The sequence below is a fragment of the Zeus faber genome, assembly GCF_960531495.2.
Source record: "Zeus faber genome assembly, chromosome: 13".
Lineage (NCBI taxonomy): Eukaryota > Metazoa > Chordata > Actinopteri > Zeiformes > Zeidae > Zeus > Zeus faber.
The window spans coordinates 9,779,567-9,794,732 of record NC_137198.1 but is presented as its reverse complement, the minus strand read 5'-3'; the positions used below and the strand labels follow the sequence as shown (position 1 = coordinate 9,794,732).

Below are 15,166 nucleotides of genomic sequence, written 5' to 3'. Positions count from 1 at the left end.
CCTCTCTCTCCCTCATCCCTCTTTTTTCTTTAACCCTCTCCCCTCTCTCCCTCTCCCTCTCTCTCTCCCTCCATTTTTCTCAGATCCTTGTTACTCACTCTATTTCTTCTGTCCCTCACCCCTCTCTCTCTCTCTCTCTCTCTCTCCCTCTCTCTCTCACCATTTTTCTCAGATCCTTGTTACTCACTCTATTTCTTCTGTCCCTCACCCCTCTCTCTCTCTCTCTCTCTCTCTCCCTCTCTCCCCCGCTCTCGATACACTACAACGCCAATTACGACATTCTTATTTTTAATTCCAGTTGACGGCTGGAGTACTGCCGCGCTGTTGCCCTGGCGACGACAAATCAACAGCATCACGCGCCGCGTCCCCGGCACCCAATCAAACGTCTCGCCGTCCGCCGACGTCACTGGGGCGCGAGCTGCCCGCGCGCCGATTGGCTGCCGGCGACGGCGGCGTCGCCATTGAAGAATCCCGTGCGCGTGCGGCGGGACGGCAGGGGGGGGCGGGGCGGGGCGCCCGGGGGGGGCGTGGCCTCGGCCCGGCCGGGACCACGCCTCCCGCATAAAGCGCCCCGCGCGTCAGGCGGACGCGTTCCTGCTCGGCAGCCTCCGCCCGCCGTCGATTCCCTCTAGCGCGTCGCGGTGTTCGATCCGTAGCGGCCGCCCGTAGCCTCTGCCCCCCGGGGGAGGGACACTTAGCACCGCGCGGCTCAACGGAGGAGAAGACAAAAGTCAATTACCTGATCAGCCCGATCGATATCAGGTGTGAATTCATGTCTGTGTACTGCCCTCGGATATACTGGTGAGTATCAGACGACGGGGTGGTTGCGTCGATTCCAACCAGAAGTATGTTTTAGTGAACGAGGTGTTGTCACGTATGGAGCTTTACGACACAACGATGTGGATTCGAGTTAGAATTGGGCCCTTTTCCGTCTGAGCCGCAACGACAATTAAGTGATGAAGTGCATTTTCATCTTTATTTTCTCTGCCTACGTTTGTGTTTTATAAGTGTGGTGCAGAATACCTGATTATTTGTTATAGAAATGCCACTCAGCTTATTTTATTATTATTATTATTATTATTATTATTATTTATTTATTTATTTTTTTAAGATCTCTAATGAATTGTCAGCTTCACACTTCATCACTTTTTCCTCCTCCCTGAGGAAATATTCCCCCTACCGTCAATTCATAAAGGTCATGGTCGGGACGCGTTGTTCAGGGTGGTCTCTTGCATCTTAGAGTTATAGTCCTTCCTACCTGTAGCACGAAACCTAACGTAACTCTTTTTTTTTTTGTGTAAAACGAAACAAACTAACAAAACCCTAGACCTCAGTCACCTTGAGCATCCTAATACAGGATACTGTTGAGTGTTCTTTTTTTTTTTTGTTTTTTTGTTCTCTCTCTCTCCTGTCTGCTGTTTCCTGCCAGTACGAGCTGCAGGTGTAGAATGCCGGGGGGGGGGGGGGATTGCATCGCTCTTCCTGTGATTATGCTCCACCATTACTGCGATCTCTAAAACTAATCTCAATATCTAGTGTCAGTTTTTTCCCCTCATTACGTGGCCCGTTTTCTGTCACCAGACTGGTCGCTTTACCTGAAGGGGGAGAGCGGTGTTTTCAGTCGGCCATTAACTCGCATGCCGTACAAATAATTTTAATAATGTTTTTTTTTTCTTATACGCGTTCCTTCCGCGGCACACTTGGCCGACGCGCGCAGATGAGACGCTTGTTCAAATTGAGCCTGGCGATAAAATAAATAATAAAATAAATAAATTAAAAAAAAAAAAAAAAAATTCAGGTAGGCTTCCCTCAACTCCACTCACGGAAACCTGCCAAGCTCGCGTCCTGTTTGTCGCGACGTCGCTCACGTTGTCCTCACCTTCCCTGGAGTTTTGAACACCTGTGCGATTGTGGAACGTCAGCGTCATCGCACTTGCAAAATAATTTGGATCGGGCGTCAACGTAAAAAAAAAAAAAAAAAATGTGGCTGCCCCAATAAATACGATGACCCTCTATGATGACGCGGTGGTTGGGGGAAAGGGTCTGGTGCTCAAGTGTCTCAAAAAACGCACCTCCCGCTCCGGATGATGTGCACCTTCTCTCTGAAAACACCGTGTCGCCTTTTTGTTTTTGTCGCTTTCTTTTTCTCAAACCCCGCCGGCCCGCTCTGGCCTCTGCACCAGGAAGTTTACTCAAACCACAACGCGCTCTCGCGTCTCTGCAACCTGCTCGGCGCTGGCGTCTAGTGTCGTTTTCATCTCGCAGATAAGAATAGAGGAGGGAGGGAGGGAGGGGGGGGGGGGGCGACAAATAAACAAAAGAAGAACAAAAAACAACCGAACTCGTCCGCTCGCCAAACTGTTCCGCGCTGTCAGTCATAAAATATCCTTTTAGAGGCTGCACTCAAATCCCTAACGAGGCAAACGTCAAGGACATCCCCGCCCCCCTCGTGCCACCGAAGACCGAGACCCGTTGTCCTCTTAAGTGTAGTTCTGTGCGACGCGGTGCCGGGCCCTCGGTGCGAGCTCCGTCAGGGGCTGGAGTTGGAGGTGCTCTGATGTCAGATCTGTATACGGTGATGAGAATTTGACCCGTTCATTCCAGCGCACCCCAGGGACACACGCACACACACACACACACCTCCAGAGTTGTGACTTGGCGGGCAGACAGCTCCGTGTTGGCATGGAATGTCAGCAGCCCGGCTCCGTCGGCCGCACCGGCTGAGATTTATGACGAGCGGAGCAAGGCTGGGCGGAGGGGGGGTGGCGTAACGTTAATAATGCACAATGTAATATCACGTCATGTGATGTGGGTCAGCTCGCCGCGGGTGTGGGTCAGCTCGCCGTGCAGGATCACTGGCCCGTCGTCAGGCCCCGTAGGGGGTGGAGCTCTCCCGGGGGCCTTCCCCGGTCCACGCTGCCCTCCGGCGGGGCGACGGGTTTGACTGGACCCGGTTTTTTATTTTTATTTTTTCATTTTTAATGTTCGTAAGTATCCGGAAGCCTCAGTCAAGCGCTCTGTCCCCACACATGGAAGGTGTTGCGGTTGTTTTTTTTACCCCAGTGCTCGGCTGTGATGTACCTTCGGGCTCCTTCCGAGCATGATATCAAATAGGCCATTCAGAAATAGATTTAATTTAATTTATTTTTTAAATCTGCGACTCGTAGCCGGGCCGGGCACAGGATATCTTCACTTACAGCAGCCAGCGGCTCGGCGGTGATTAAGGGGGACTTTGCCACACGTCTAAGGAACTCGGCTAATGGAATCAGACTTGTCGGTTAGCGGCAGATCCCGAGGCATTAGAGCGCGGGGTCACCCACTCGTGACCTGTCACCGAAGAGTCTAGACGCCCGCGGGGAAGCGTCGCAAGTCTGCTGAGTAAGGAACCCCGATCTGGTTGGAGGCGCGGGGGTTTCGAACGCAGGGCCGGCCGAGCGAGAAGAAACGTCGGGTTTTCAGACATATTACATCGCCGCATAAGCCGCACCGCTCCCTTGCGCCTCGCCGGCTGACGGCGACCCTGCACAGAAACGTTCACCGGCATCTTGCCCCCCCGCGGTGCTCTTTGGGACACGCCTGCCGCACGACGTTCCACCGGACACGGCGCGTCGTCCCGAAACGGGCGTTTTCCACGCCGCGACGACGGACACCGATTTGGACGAGTTTAAACGAAACGCCAAATCAGAAGGTCTTTCACCCAAGTGGTGGGGAAAACGCTCCGGTACCTGGCGCCACACGCCGGTCGTGCTGCGGCTGCTCGTCGAATCGTTTGCCGCCCCCGGGAACAAATTGGGGCCCGTTCGGCTGGGCGGGAGAGACGCGGTGCGCCCTCGCCCGACACTTGAGGCGGTAATGGGTTTGACCGGTACGCACGTGCGTCCGCCCCCCTCCCAGGCGCCTGGTTAGGGGTGCGCCCCCTCGCTTCCTTCCTATTGTGCCCCTATGTTTTATTAGGCCGGTGTTCTGTTATTCTTAGCCGAGCAGGATGTTTATACGATCCCCAAGCAGAAATATGACTGGCAAGGCCTGAGTGTTTATCTTTGCGCCCCCCCCCCCCCCCTCCGCGCCTCTTCTCGGGTCCTCGCCGTCACCCCTCTGTTGTTCATCCCTCCCCTCCTCTTTGCGTGTCACTTCAAGATCAACTCAGCTCAATAGTAGCCCCCGCAGCAGCGTTGAATTACGACCCGTTTCGTGTTGGGATGTGCGCAGCTCGGTTTCTCCGCGCACGTGGTATTTTATTTTATTTTATTTTTTAGATTTGCAGCCCTTGTTTTGGCCGTGCGGGGCCGTTCGGCCCGGTTACGGCGATTCACCCAGCAGCTTTCCAGTTAGTCCGTCTTTTTAGGTTTTCTACTTTTTTATTTTATTATTATTTTTATGGAGCATCGACTCCGCTGCGGCGTCCGTGTTTCCTCATCCGGGCGACAAGTGTCGGTGTAAAAGACAGATTGGGAACGGTGATTTGATAAGGTGTCGCCTGCCCTTGCTTCGGGGATGTCAGTGATGTCCTGCTCATTGAGTGACGTCATACGAGCCGCCCCTGTGTGTGTGTGTGTGTGTGTGTGTGTGTGTGTGTGTGTGTGTGTGTGTGTGTGTGTGTGTGTGTGTGTGTGTGTGTGTGTGTGTGTGTGTGTGTGTGTGTGTGTGTGTGTGTGTGTGTGTGTGTGTGTGTGTGTGTGTGTGTGGTCCAGAATTATTGGATTTACAGAAGTTTAAAGATTAAATCTGGCACCCAATCCCCTCACAACAATAGCTAAAGCACTTATTTTTGTAGTGTGTGTGTTGTTTCCAACCTAAATTCGAAGCGGAAATGAAACCCATGTGGGGGTTTTCTTCTCCCTTTTGTCCATTCATGTATTTGGGAATCGGATAGTCCCTGTCCTGTCTCCACGCGGATGGTTTTATCTGGGTCTTTCATCTATACTGTATGTGTGGGAAGAAGACATTTGTGAAGAATACATTGATACATTACATTTTATGGTGAATTAACTTCAAATTGGAGATAAACAGACATGGAGATAAAAAGTCCCAGTAGGAGTCGGCCAACGCCAGTTATGAGTCACAAGTGGAGAGCAAGGCACAGAATTGTTTTTGCTCTGAGATTCTAATGGTGAAAATGTTTCAGATCCCAATTGCAGACGTCTGTCAAAGGTTGAGCCATTGTTTTTGTTATTTTATTATTTTTTTGGTTATTTTATTATGGTTTTTTTTTTGTTATATTTTATTATTTTATCATTTTATTTTGTTCGATTTTTTTTATTTTTTAATTTCATGAAATGAATAGTCAGAGCATTTGTATTAATGGCTCTGCACTGAATGTGTCTTTTAGTGCGCATATGAATTCATCTGATATGATCTTGGGTTCAACGGCTGTCCTCGAACGTTTTTAGTTCTTGATTGAAAGTGTGTGTGTGTGTGTGTGTGTGTGTGTGTGTGTGTGTGTGTGTGTGTGTGTGTGTGTGTGTGTGTGTGTGTGTGTGTGTGTGTGTGTGTGTGTGTGTGTGTGTGTGTGTGTGTGTGTGTGTGAGAAAGTGTTTCCTCATGTTTTCATTGTCTTATATGGAAAAGCTACCACGCGGGCCACAAGCCTTTGGCCACTGACCACCATGCCCTCAATCTTTAAATAGAGTGCGTGAGAAGGTTGCTCAGCATCTCGTCTCAGGATGGGGGTTCATGTGCGTTCAGAGACCTGCCCCCGGTCGTTTCTTGACTTCGCTGTGACAGGGCGCGAGCGCAAGGAACACAGATAAGCATCGACTTGTTGCTTTTGTCTGAAACGGAAAGTTCAACAAAGGCTTTGATGGAAACGGAGTGGTTTTCGGTTCCACCCGGGGGGTCAAATACCAACGCACGCTCTCAAAACGACGGCCACCTTATACTCTGTGGAATCGGAGTGCGTAACCCTGTACCTAGAGACGGCGGCCTTATCCAAACCGCATTGCGATAGAAGCACCGAATTTAAGTGCAGCAGCTCCGTTTGGCATATCTCTTTGTGGGTTGCGGTGACGACGGGCTCAGCAAAAACCTCACCATTCGACAGACAATGCTGAGAAAACAGGCTTGAAAGACGGGGGGGGAAAAAAAGTAAAAAAAAGAAATTTAAATTTACGTAGACAATTATGATTTTGTATGGGAAACATGTTTGAAAATATCTGTGCCTTTTTTGCTTGTGTTTACACATCTGGTCCATTGTTTGGATTAAATGATGATATTGTAAGTTACTTCTGGAAGCTTTTTGGACATTTCCACAATTGCCACGTGAAATCTTCACAAAACAATTCCAGAGCCCGCCGCCTCCTCTGGTTATAGATATTGTAGCACGACGACGTTGACATATCCCCTCCTGCTTCTCTGACCCTGCAGCCCAGTGTTTGTGCCCGCCCGAGACATGACTGAGGTGATGATCAACAGCACTCCCATGGAGGACATGAGGCTCAGCCCCAGCAAGGACAGACTCTCCTTCCAGGTACAACACACGCGCATGCACGCGTGCGCACACACACACACACACACACACACACACTTCAACTCTATCCCATTCACATGCATGATGGTGAACCGCCGTTCAGTACAAAACCCTTTAAAAGCCATGTGTCCTTATTTGTCGTTGCCTTTTTAAGTTCCATCTTCCCCCCCATCGCCTCCATGTCATTACAGTATGTATTTGCTTCAACGCCGGAACACGCAGGTCAGACTTGCGAGGCGTATCGGATTAAAACCGTAACGATGTCGTTGAGGTGTGACCACGCGCTCACCTTCCTGTCAACGCGGCGGTTACGAACCTTATAAGGCCGTGCGCCGAGAGGTTTCGCGCGACAGAACCGCGCTGGACGCGGCAAAGGAGTCCCATTTTGCCGGAACCTTGCGGCATTCCACGTGACCCGTTACGAAAAGGAACCTTTTGAGTCTGTTGTTGTCGGTGCGGAGAGATGACCAGCGCGTCACCAGGTGCCTTGGACAAGCGTTTTGTCCACTTTCCACCCTGAAGGCTTTGTTTTACTGGCAGCTCAGGCCTTCTTGGCCACTTGCTGAGGTGTTGTGCGCTGAGCGGATTGCCTTTCTTGGACTGGATTTTGTTCCAGGCTTAAAAAAAAAAAAAAAAAAAATTCTGTATGCGCTCTCCGGATAACTATGTGGAAAACCCGCGTTGGCGCGTCGAGAAAGGTGCTGCCCTGTTTGAGAGGATGTAAACTGATCTATGGGAAGAGGTGGGCTTCCTCTCTCCAGCTTACACCGCAGCTGTGACTCCGCCTGAGAGGAGAACGGGAGACTCGGAAAGTGCCAACGTGCCACTTCCCCCCCCTCTCTAGGCCGTGGTCTTCCTGTTCGCCGCGTTCTACCCAAGGTTCCATCCAGCCCTTGGAGAAATGACGCGTGACGGGAATGACGTTGCTGATGACGGAGGACTGATCCTACTGGTGCTCGCCCAAAGCTTTTGCGTGCACGTTTCTGTTTTTTTGCTGTAGATTACAAACCTACATAACAGAAGGGTTGAAAGAGCCGCTGGCGTCAGACAGGGATTTTTAAGTTTGTCAAGTGTGAAAGCCGTTCCCTGCAACACTCGTGCACTGTTGTTGTGATACAGACCCCCCCCCCCCCCTGCCCATCCTCCAGGAACCTAAAATAGCCAACATTGTGCCTCCGGTGGTGATGTGTTGCCGCTTCCTGCCCCGGGAAGTGAAACGCGCTACGGCGATCGGTCCAATGGCAAGGTCGTTTACCAACTGACTCGGCCGGGTGCTGACCTTCAGTGTGTGTCGGCGACGCAGACGAGGAAACGAAGCAGCCAAATGTGGCTGCTACGCGCTCACTCGCTCGCACACAATGAGCTGCATGTGTCACATTATCGCACACTACAGCCTTTATGCATTTGAACTCGGACGTGTGGAGTTGTGTCGACAGCACTCTACCTGCATACAGACACATTTTCACACCCCTGCAATTTCTCACATTCGGGGGAGGGATTTTCAGAACATTTTGTCCTCATTCAACTCCTGTGGCATTCATGCATGAGTTTGCAGACACAGACACAGCTGGATTCCCTCCCCACCCTATATCAGTCCCTCTCCTGCCTCATCTAATGCTTTCTTTCCACTGGGCTCCATGCCCAGACAGCGACATCGCTTTCCCCTTCCAATGTCTCAGAGTGAAATATGCAGGTCTAAAAATATTCTTCCACTTTATCCAAACAACAGCAAAAATGCTGTTCTTGGACCAGGAGTGGTAGCCCCCCCCCCCCCCCCCCCCCCCCCCCCCCCCGGGGGCCATTTCTCCAGTTCCTGAGAACGGAGAATGTTAAGAGATTGACGTCCAATCTTGCTCGGACGATAATGCATGTAATCTCACTTGTCAGAATGACTCTGATGCCCTTCGGTGCAGATCCGAAAAAGATGTTGGCGTGGCAGGCCGCGTTTATATGCGTGTCGTATCAAGCCGAGCTTGCAGATGCATGACCGACGTGGTCTTCCGGCCAGAGAGGCGTTCATATCTTGCCCGTTCACGAATCCATATCCGTGCAGGTGTGACACAAATCAGAACAAATGGATCCATGCCTCAGCGTTGAGTTGTGAAAGGCCGGTTGATTTGTGAGCCGTTAAACGGAAAAGACCATGCATCATGTTCACAAGCTACTGTTTTGCCTTAACTTGCTTTTCGATTGAAATTCTGAGATTATGCTCTTGTATAATCTTCCGGGTAGTGGGTGGTGCGAGGCCCGGATACGTTTGGAAGCATGCTGGAGCTGCCTTGGCACCGCGCCCTTCAAAGCATTTAGATTAACCATGATGCAGCACAAGTATGACGCCTCATTTACCGATAATCTAATGTAACTGAGCTTAGCGAAATATAAAACACCTCGAAAGAGACCTAGCTCAGACATGTAATCAGCAGAATACATGAGCGTTCGCGTTTCATTTAAAACCATTTGGGGACAGTTTCCGGCAGAAAGCCCAAAATAAAAATCTTGAATATTTTCGTATAAACAAGATTATGTTTCGTCTTCATTGACAGAAAAATAAAGAAGCAGATCCATCATATAAACCTTTGTAAAAGCACAGGAGTGGTGAAGGGTTTTATCAACAGTTCCCCATTTAATTGAGGTTTTTGCCTGCTATTTATTTCACCATAGAAAAGATGTGTGGTCTGGCTACAGTAGATTAGAATGGAAACAGAAAACATTTCGGCATCGTGTCCACCTCAACTGGTCCTGATCTCAACACTGATTACATGCGCACACTTTGTTCGCCGTTTTTTAATCGATAACCCGCCAGCCTGGCTGTGATGAGGTGACTCAAAACCCCCGTGTAAATATTAACGCCGTTGGACTCAGAGCTTTGCCCTCGTCTTCTGTCCGTGCTGCAGATATTCCCCGACCCCTCGGACTTTGACCGCTGCTGTAAGCTGAAGGACCGTCTTCCCTCGATTGTGGTGGAGCCCACGGAGGGAGAGGTGGAGAGCGGGGAGCTGCGCTGGCCCCCGGAGGAGTTCCTGGTCAGCCAGGAGGAGGAGGAGGCGCAGCAGAGTAACGGCAGCATCCAAAACGGACAGCCAATGCAGAGTTCTCAGCACTAGAGGCCGTTTTGCTGCACCCGCCCCCCAGCCCCACCCCGCCCTCTCTACTGCTCTACAACCTCCCCTCACCCCATTTCGCACACAGGTTGTACCGCACCTCAGCACTGCAGACAAACTGGCGGACGCACATCCAATGTCTAGTGATGCCATCTCTCTTCCTTTTGACACCAAAGCGTCGCCCCCATGAAAGAAGCAATACACACACACACACACACACACACACACACACACACACACACACACACACACACACACACACACACACACACAGCACCACCACAGGAAAAAAGAGGGGAGGGGTGGGGGAGACTTCTCACGCGTCCAATCTGACTTGAAAAGACCCCAACACATACATTTATACACTGATTTTTCTACCATGCCTGCCACCCTGCGTGTCTCAGCCCTGAACGGATGTCCGGCTTCCCAGCGCCAGCTCGGCTCCAAGGACTCTTCTTCTTCTTCTTCTTCTTCTCCTCCTCTCATCCTTTACTCCAACGTGGCCGGCGTCATGACCCCAGAGACTTTAAAGTCATATGCATCATCGCTGTGGTACCTGTGGGGATTATTGTCTGCAGTATATCGTCAGTTTCTGGATTGTTATGTTTGTGATTGACATTGCTGTCTCTCGATCCGTCTCTTTTTGAAAAGTGGGTGTTTCATGTAATTGTTAATTGGGGATTTTTTTCTTTTTTTTTTTTTTTTCTTTTTTTGTGCAACGTAACAACGGTGAAGAATCTGTCTTTGTGACACATGGTTAGTGTGACCTCACATGTGGCTTTCCCGTGGTTAAATTAAATGACAAATAATATAAAAAAAAAACAAAAAAAAAAAACGTAATGCTTTGAATATGGAGAAAGTGAGGGGGGAAAATGAACGGTCTCTCCATGTCCAACCTTCTGCGCTAATAAATTGTACAAAGGCGTTCATACACGGAGGATCACATGCTTGGATTCTGTGCTTACTTTGCGACAATGGCCCTGCAGCATCCTGAATATACATTCTAGGTATTGCCCAGAGGGGTTGGTTTAACGGAAGTAAGGTTGGGATTGAAGAAACCGGTCACGAAACCGGTCGTCGATTGAATTGTAAACACCCTGTTCCGACAGATCCGACCCCTGAGGCCTTGCAGCGCTTTGACATTGTTTGTATTATGGCTTTGGTCTTCTTAATTGTTGCTCTGGGGGCGGGGGTGGATAATAATGCTTAATACTTCAGAACTCATTGTTGACCATTCTTGCTTCCTACCAAGTCTTCCTGTTTAAAAAAAATAAAAAATATTTTTTTATATATATATATATATATATATATATATATATATATTAAAAAAAAAATTAGCCATGTGTTTCACCATCACATTTTGGGATGGTAACAAACCTTCCGGGATCTATGAGTTCGAACCAATCATGATTTTGGCAATAACTGAAACCTATATGCTGGTCCCAAAGATCCCCCCAGAAAGCTTTTGGGTGGGAAGAGGACCCTTCCGTTTGAGTGTTCAATGTTCAAGTGTCGTTCATCCATTTTTGGGTTCCAGCTGTCATTCTATCAAGGTTTTATTTTATTATTATATATATATATATTTTTTAGCCAGTATGTAATTAAGAAAAATAAGTTGTGGATGTCCTCCCACTTCACACCACCCACTGATTTATTACAGTACATGTTGGAACAGGTGTTTCTGTGATACCAATGTGTAAACACGTATGAACTATTTTCTACTTTCACCATTTGAACGGCATCGGTTGATAGGAAGCTACAGGCCCCACGATGTTTTGTAAAGCTCAGGGAGATTTAGCCGCCACCTTTTCAGTTTTTTGTTTTTTTGTTTGTTTTTTGTGTGTACGTATTTAGACCACTTTCTCTGTGGAGGGGGGAAAAAAAAAAAGCCAGAGGTTGTAAATAAACATTTGAATTTGCTATCCAACTGCCTGACTGCTTTGTAAATAATTGTCTGGAGAGTGTCCTCCGCAGGCACATGACTTGACATGACGGTCAGTTCCAAAGCGCTGTTTTTGAGAAACAATTACTTAGTACAAGTAAGCTCTCACCGCACAGGCTCCACCGGCCGTGGTTAGCCATGAGAGCCGTGTCACTTCCTGCTCTGAACTGTTAAACTCACACTGCACAGGTTATTGCATCGATTATTCCGGTCTCTGACCCCTCACCTCCCTCTGCACGCACGCACGCATAGACCTCTCCTACACACTCTGGAAGTAACGACGAGCGCCTTGCTTTTCCAAACCCCCCCCAGTTGCGCCTTGAAACCGAAGCTATTTAGGAAAATTGCAACTCTTTCGCAAACTCTAAATACAGTACGGCAAACGAGATGAGTAATTCACTCACAAACTTTGAGGAGTGATTCAGCAGAAACACGAAGGAGAGCGTTTTGCAAAAGTTCATAAAAAGCCAACTCTTGAACCGGCCTTGCCGCGGGAACAAAAGAGCGAGTGTTAAGTGGAAGAGCTCTGATGGGGAACCGGGGAATTCACAGGAGCACACACAAAGCTTTGTGATGGAGGCAGCAGTGGAAACCTCTCAGGTTATTTGCGGGCGATGTTTCATGTTCCACTTACCGTGCCGTGAGAGCAAATTTGATTGCTGGCCGCGGCGGGGCGGTCCGTCGAACGTGTTGTCGGAAGCCTCTTCTGAGGGTCAAGTTCCCCAAAGATTGGCCGAGGGGGTACTTGCAAGGCCTTGAGGTCGCTTCCTGGAAAGAGGACAATAGATTGACGCGCCGTCCCGGTTCCTTTTTCCTGGACGGAAAAAGCGTAATGGCGGAAGACGGATCACACTGTTTGAGGCTTCACTGTGTGGCCTGATCAGAGAGTCTCTTCATTGCTTTGCCGGTCCCGGGTCTTTCCGAGAGTTTTTTTTAGGCAAGTTAAGGTCGAGTCACGATGCGGTGGGCTGGTGCTCCGTCATCCTGTTCTAATCCACTTCTTTTGAAATAATAAGTTAAAAGGTTAATTGCCCTTCTGAGAATTTAGTTTTGTCAATCTAATTGTGCCTTATTAACTCTTTGTTTCCCTCTCTCTCTCTCTCTCTCTCTCTCTCTCTCTCTCTCTCTCTCTCTCGTATCTACATTTTTGCTCTATATCTGTAATCAACTTACATTTTGGGGCACAGAGGTGACATTCTTCACTTGGCCAGCGATAAAGCGAGGGTGACTTGACCTGGTGACACAAGGGGATAGATTGTGTCTCGCTCGTGGTGTCGATGTGCAACACCGATGCTTAAAGTGTGTGTGTGTGTGTTGCGTGTGTCCGTGCCGGCGTCTGCCTGTGTATGTGTGTGTGTGTGTGTCTGTGTGTGGGCCCCGGCCGCGTATTAAAAACCGTTGCGAGAGAGTTCTCAGAGTGAAGTCACTGATAGCTCTTCTGGCTCATTCTTAGAATTCTTTCCGATGGAAACAATCCCGCCGCTGATCCCGGTGTGTCAGCAGAGTCTGACCATCCAACCCCTGACTTCTCCGTGGCTCTGTGACTACAGTGCACATCAACACCCCGCCCCCCGCCTCCACTCAGACCCGCTCCAGCCTCTCAGCGTGCCCACGGCATAACCCCTCTTAGCCAAAACTGACAATGATTAAAAAGGATTAACCCTTTTTTTCCATTTTCACTTCTTATTTTGGGCCTGTTATTGCATGTGGTTAATGTTTTCTTGTTCTCTCTCTCTCTCGCTCCATCTCCTGGACCGTCCTGTGTTTGTGTGTGTGTGTGTGTGTGTGTGTGTGTGTGTGTGTATGTGTGTGTGTGTGTGTGTGTGTTGTTTCAGCGAAGCTTCCCATACTTACTGACATGACTGTAGAAACATACTCTGCATTCCCACAATAGTGGTTATGCAATGGAAGTTAACAGGATGTTAAACGCAGCGCCTCTGGCTTGATAACCTCGCTCTTTAGGCATGTAAATAGTATGTTGTACTCTAGGTTAATCCCATAACCGCGTGTACACATATAAAGGTATGCGTCGCAAAGAACACAAATGGGTTTACGGGTTTAATTTTGTTTATAACCCTGTGTGCGAGCGCCTCGTGCCTAGGGGAAATACTCTTTTCCCATGGTTCCTCAAGTGTGAGAAGAAAGCAGATCTCTCAGGACGCGGAGCAAAAAACCCTTCCAGTTATTTATAACCTGTCTGGAGATGGAAGAGCCAGTCGACACATATTTGGCACTGTCAACAACAAGACTTAAGATATGAAGAGAGGAGGATGGCAAGGCGAGGGAAAATGGCCATTGAGGAAAACGGGCTAGTCGTCTACGACCGGAAAACATATTATGTACCGTACATTGGCACAGTTTGTCGGGCGTTGTTTCAAAGATCTGTTTATTCCGCTGATGTTATGTTGGCCACCTGAGGAAAAAGGGGTGAATGTAAGCACAACGGCCCCTGAAATAATGACTTTTTAATCACTCAACTGGTGTGACTGTACACAAGGCGCGACAAGGAGCTGGAAAAAACCAACACAAATAACATTTGGATGGGAAGATGGAAAGGTGCGTTGTTTCCACCAACGGCCCATCGCTCATAGCGAAGCGTCAAGGAAACACTGATTGCCGGCCCGACATAAGCCCGGTGACTTTGCAATTAATCAAAGTCAAGCGTGGTCAATCCTCTGCCGCACGGTTCCTTAAACAGGCACTTGAGCAGCGCTGACCTTGGGAAACTAACATGCTTTGGTCGGTGACATTTTCGTTGACGACTCGGAGCACACGGGGGGATTCGCTCTTCGTTTAAAAGGGTGATGTAAGGGGACTTTGCCATCTTGTTCCCCGGCTTTTTAAGCTCTGATCAATGCGTCTCTATTAGGGTGCACTTGCGTATGTGCTTTTTGTGCGTTAATGTGCTAAGCCACAGGCTGCTACTCTTCCATAGGCTGTGGTTGGTATAAATAGAGAACTTATGCCACCGCCACTCTAATCCTTATTGCCTTGAGACCGTGGTGGAAAGAGAGAGAGAGAGGGAGAGAGAGAGCGAGAGAGAGAGAGAGAGAGAGAGATGTGGAAGGAGGAAAAGAGGGGTTGCGCTACCAAAAAGAAAAAAAAAATGAGTAGGTTGGAGGCTAAAAGAAGCAAAGAGCGGAGCCTGCTTTGTGGTTACAGGTGTATAGATGCAAGGGAGGGCGTCGGGGGGGAGAGGGAACAAGTCCCGAGTTAAATCCCCCTCGCCCCCTGTTTGAAACCCTGACAACCCCCCCATTTTCTTCCCCCTCTCTCCATTACCAAAAAGCACAAGGGGTCACAGGAGGCAAGAATGTTTAAAAGCAACAAACCAGATGAGTTCTCTTTTCAACAAAGCCTCGTTAAAGTGCTATCAATAGACTCCCCTGGAAAAGGGGGGAAACAAAAATCAAAACAAAGCACGGCATTCAATGCCCGAAAAAAGGAGTAGATCTGTCTCTCCCACAAGGAATAACACAGAGTAAGTGGAATGGCATGCCTTACACGTTAAACTATTTTAGACTTCCTCTACCTTGATCAAATAGTCATCACCCTCTTGACGGAAAAAACCCCAACATGGTTTACCTCTCGTTTTCCCTCGTATATAAAATAAAAATGCGGTTCCACGGTTTCAGTTGAGCACCATTTAACAGTTGA

The 15,166-nt window shown here is 48.9% G+C and overlaps 1 protein-coding gene across 1 annotated transcript; it reads left to right on the top strand.

The window, feature by feature from the left end:
- Positions 1–610: 610 nt before the first annotated feature.
- On the top strand, positions 611–11,494 carry lbh (LBH regulator of WNT signaling pathway). The gene is made up of 3 exons (XM_080013053.1): positions 611–801; positions 6,364–6,466; positions 9,361–11,494. The coding sequence occupies exons 1-3, from the start codon at positions 773–775 to the stop codon at positions 9,568–9,570; spliced, it is 342 nt and encodes a 113-aa protein (XP_079869179.1). The 5' UTR covers positions 611–772; the 3' UTR covers positions 9,571–11,494.
- The last annotated feature ends 3,672 nt before the right edge of the window (positions 11,495–15,166 follow it).

What these genes read in the sequence shown, in the direction of transcription:
- lbh (XM_080013053.1), top strand. Translation starts at nt 773, where the DNA reads ATGTCTGTGTACTGCCCTCGGATATACTG. An exon ending in TACTGCCCTCGGATATACTG is followed by an intron (nt 802 to 6,363) that starts GTGAGTATCAGA and finishes CTGACCCTGCAG; the next exon opens with CCCAGTGTTTGTGCCCGCCC. An exon ending in AGGACAGACTCTCCTTCCAG is followed by an intron (nt 6,467 to 9,360) that starts GTACAACACACG and finishes TCCGTGCTGCAG; the next exon opens with ATATTCCCCGACCCCTCGGA.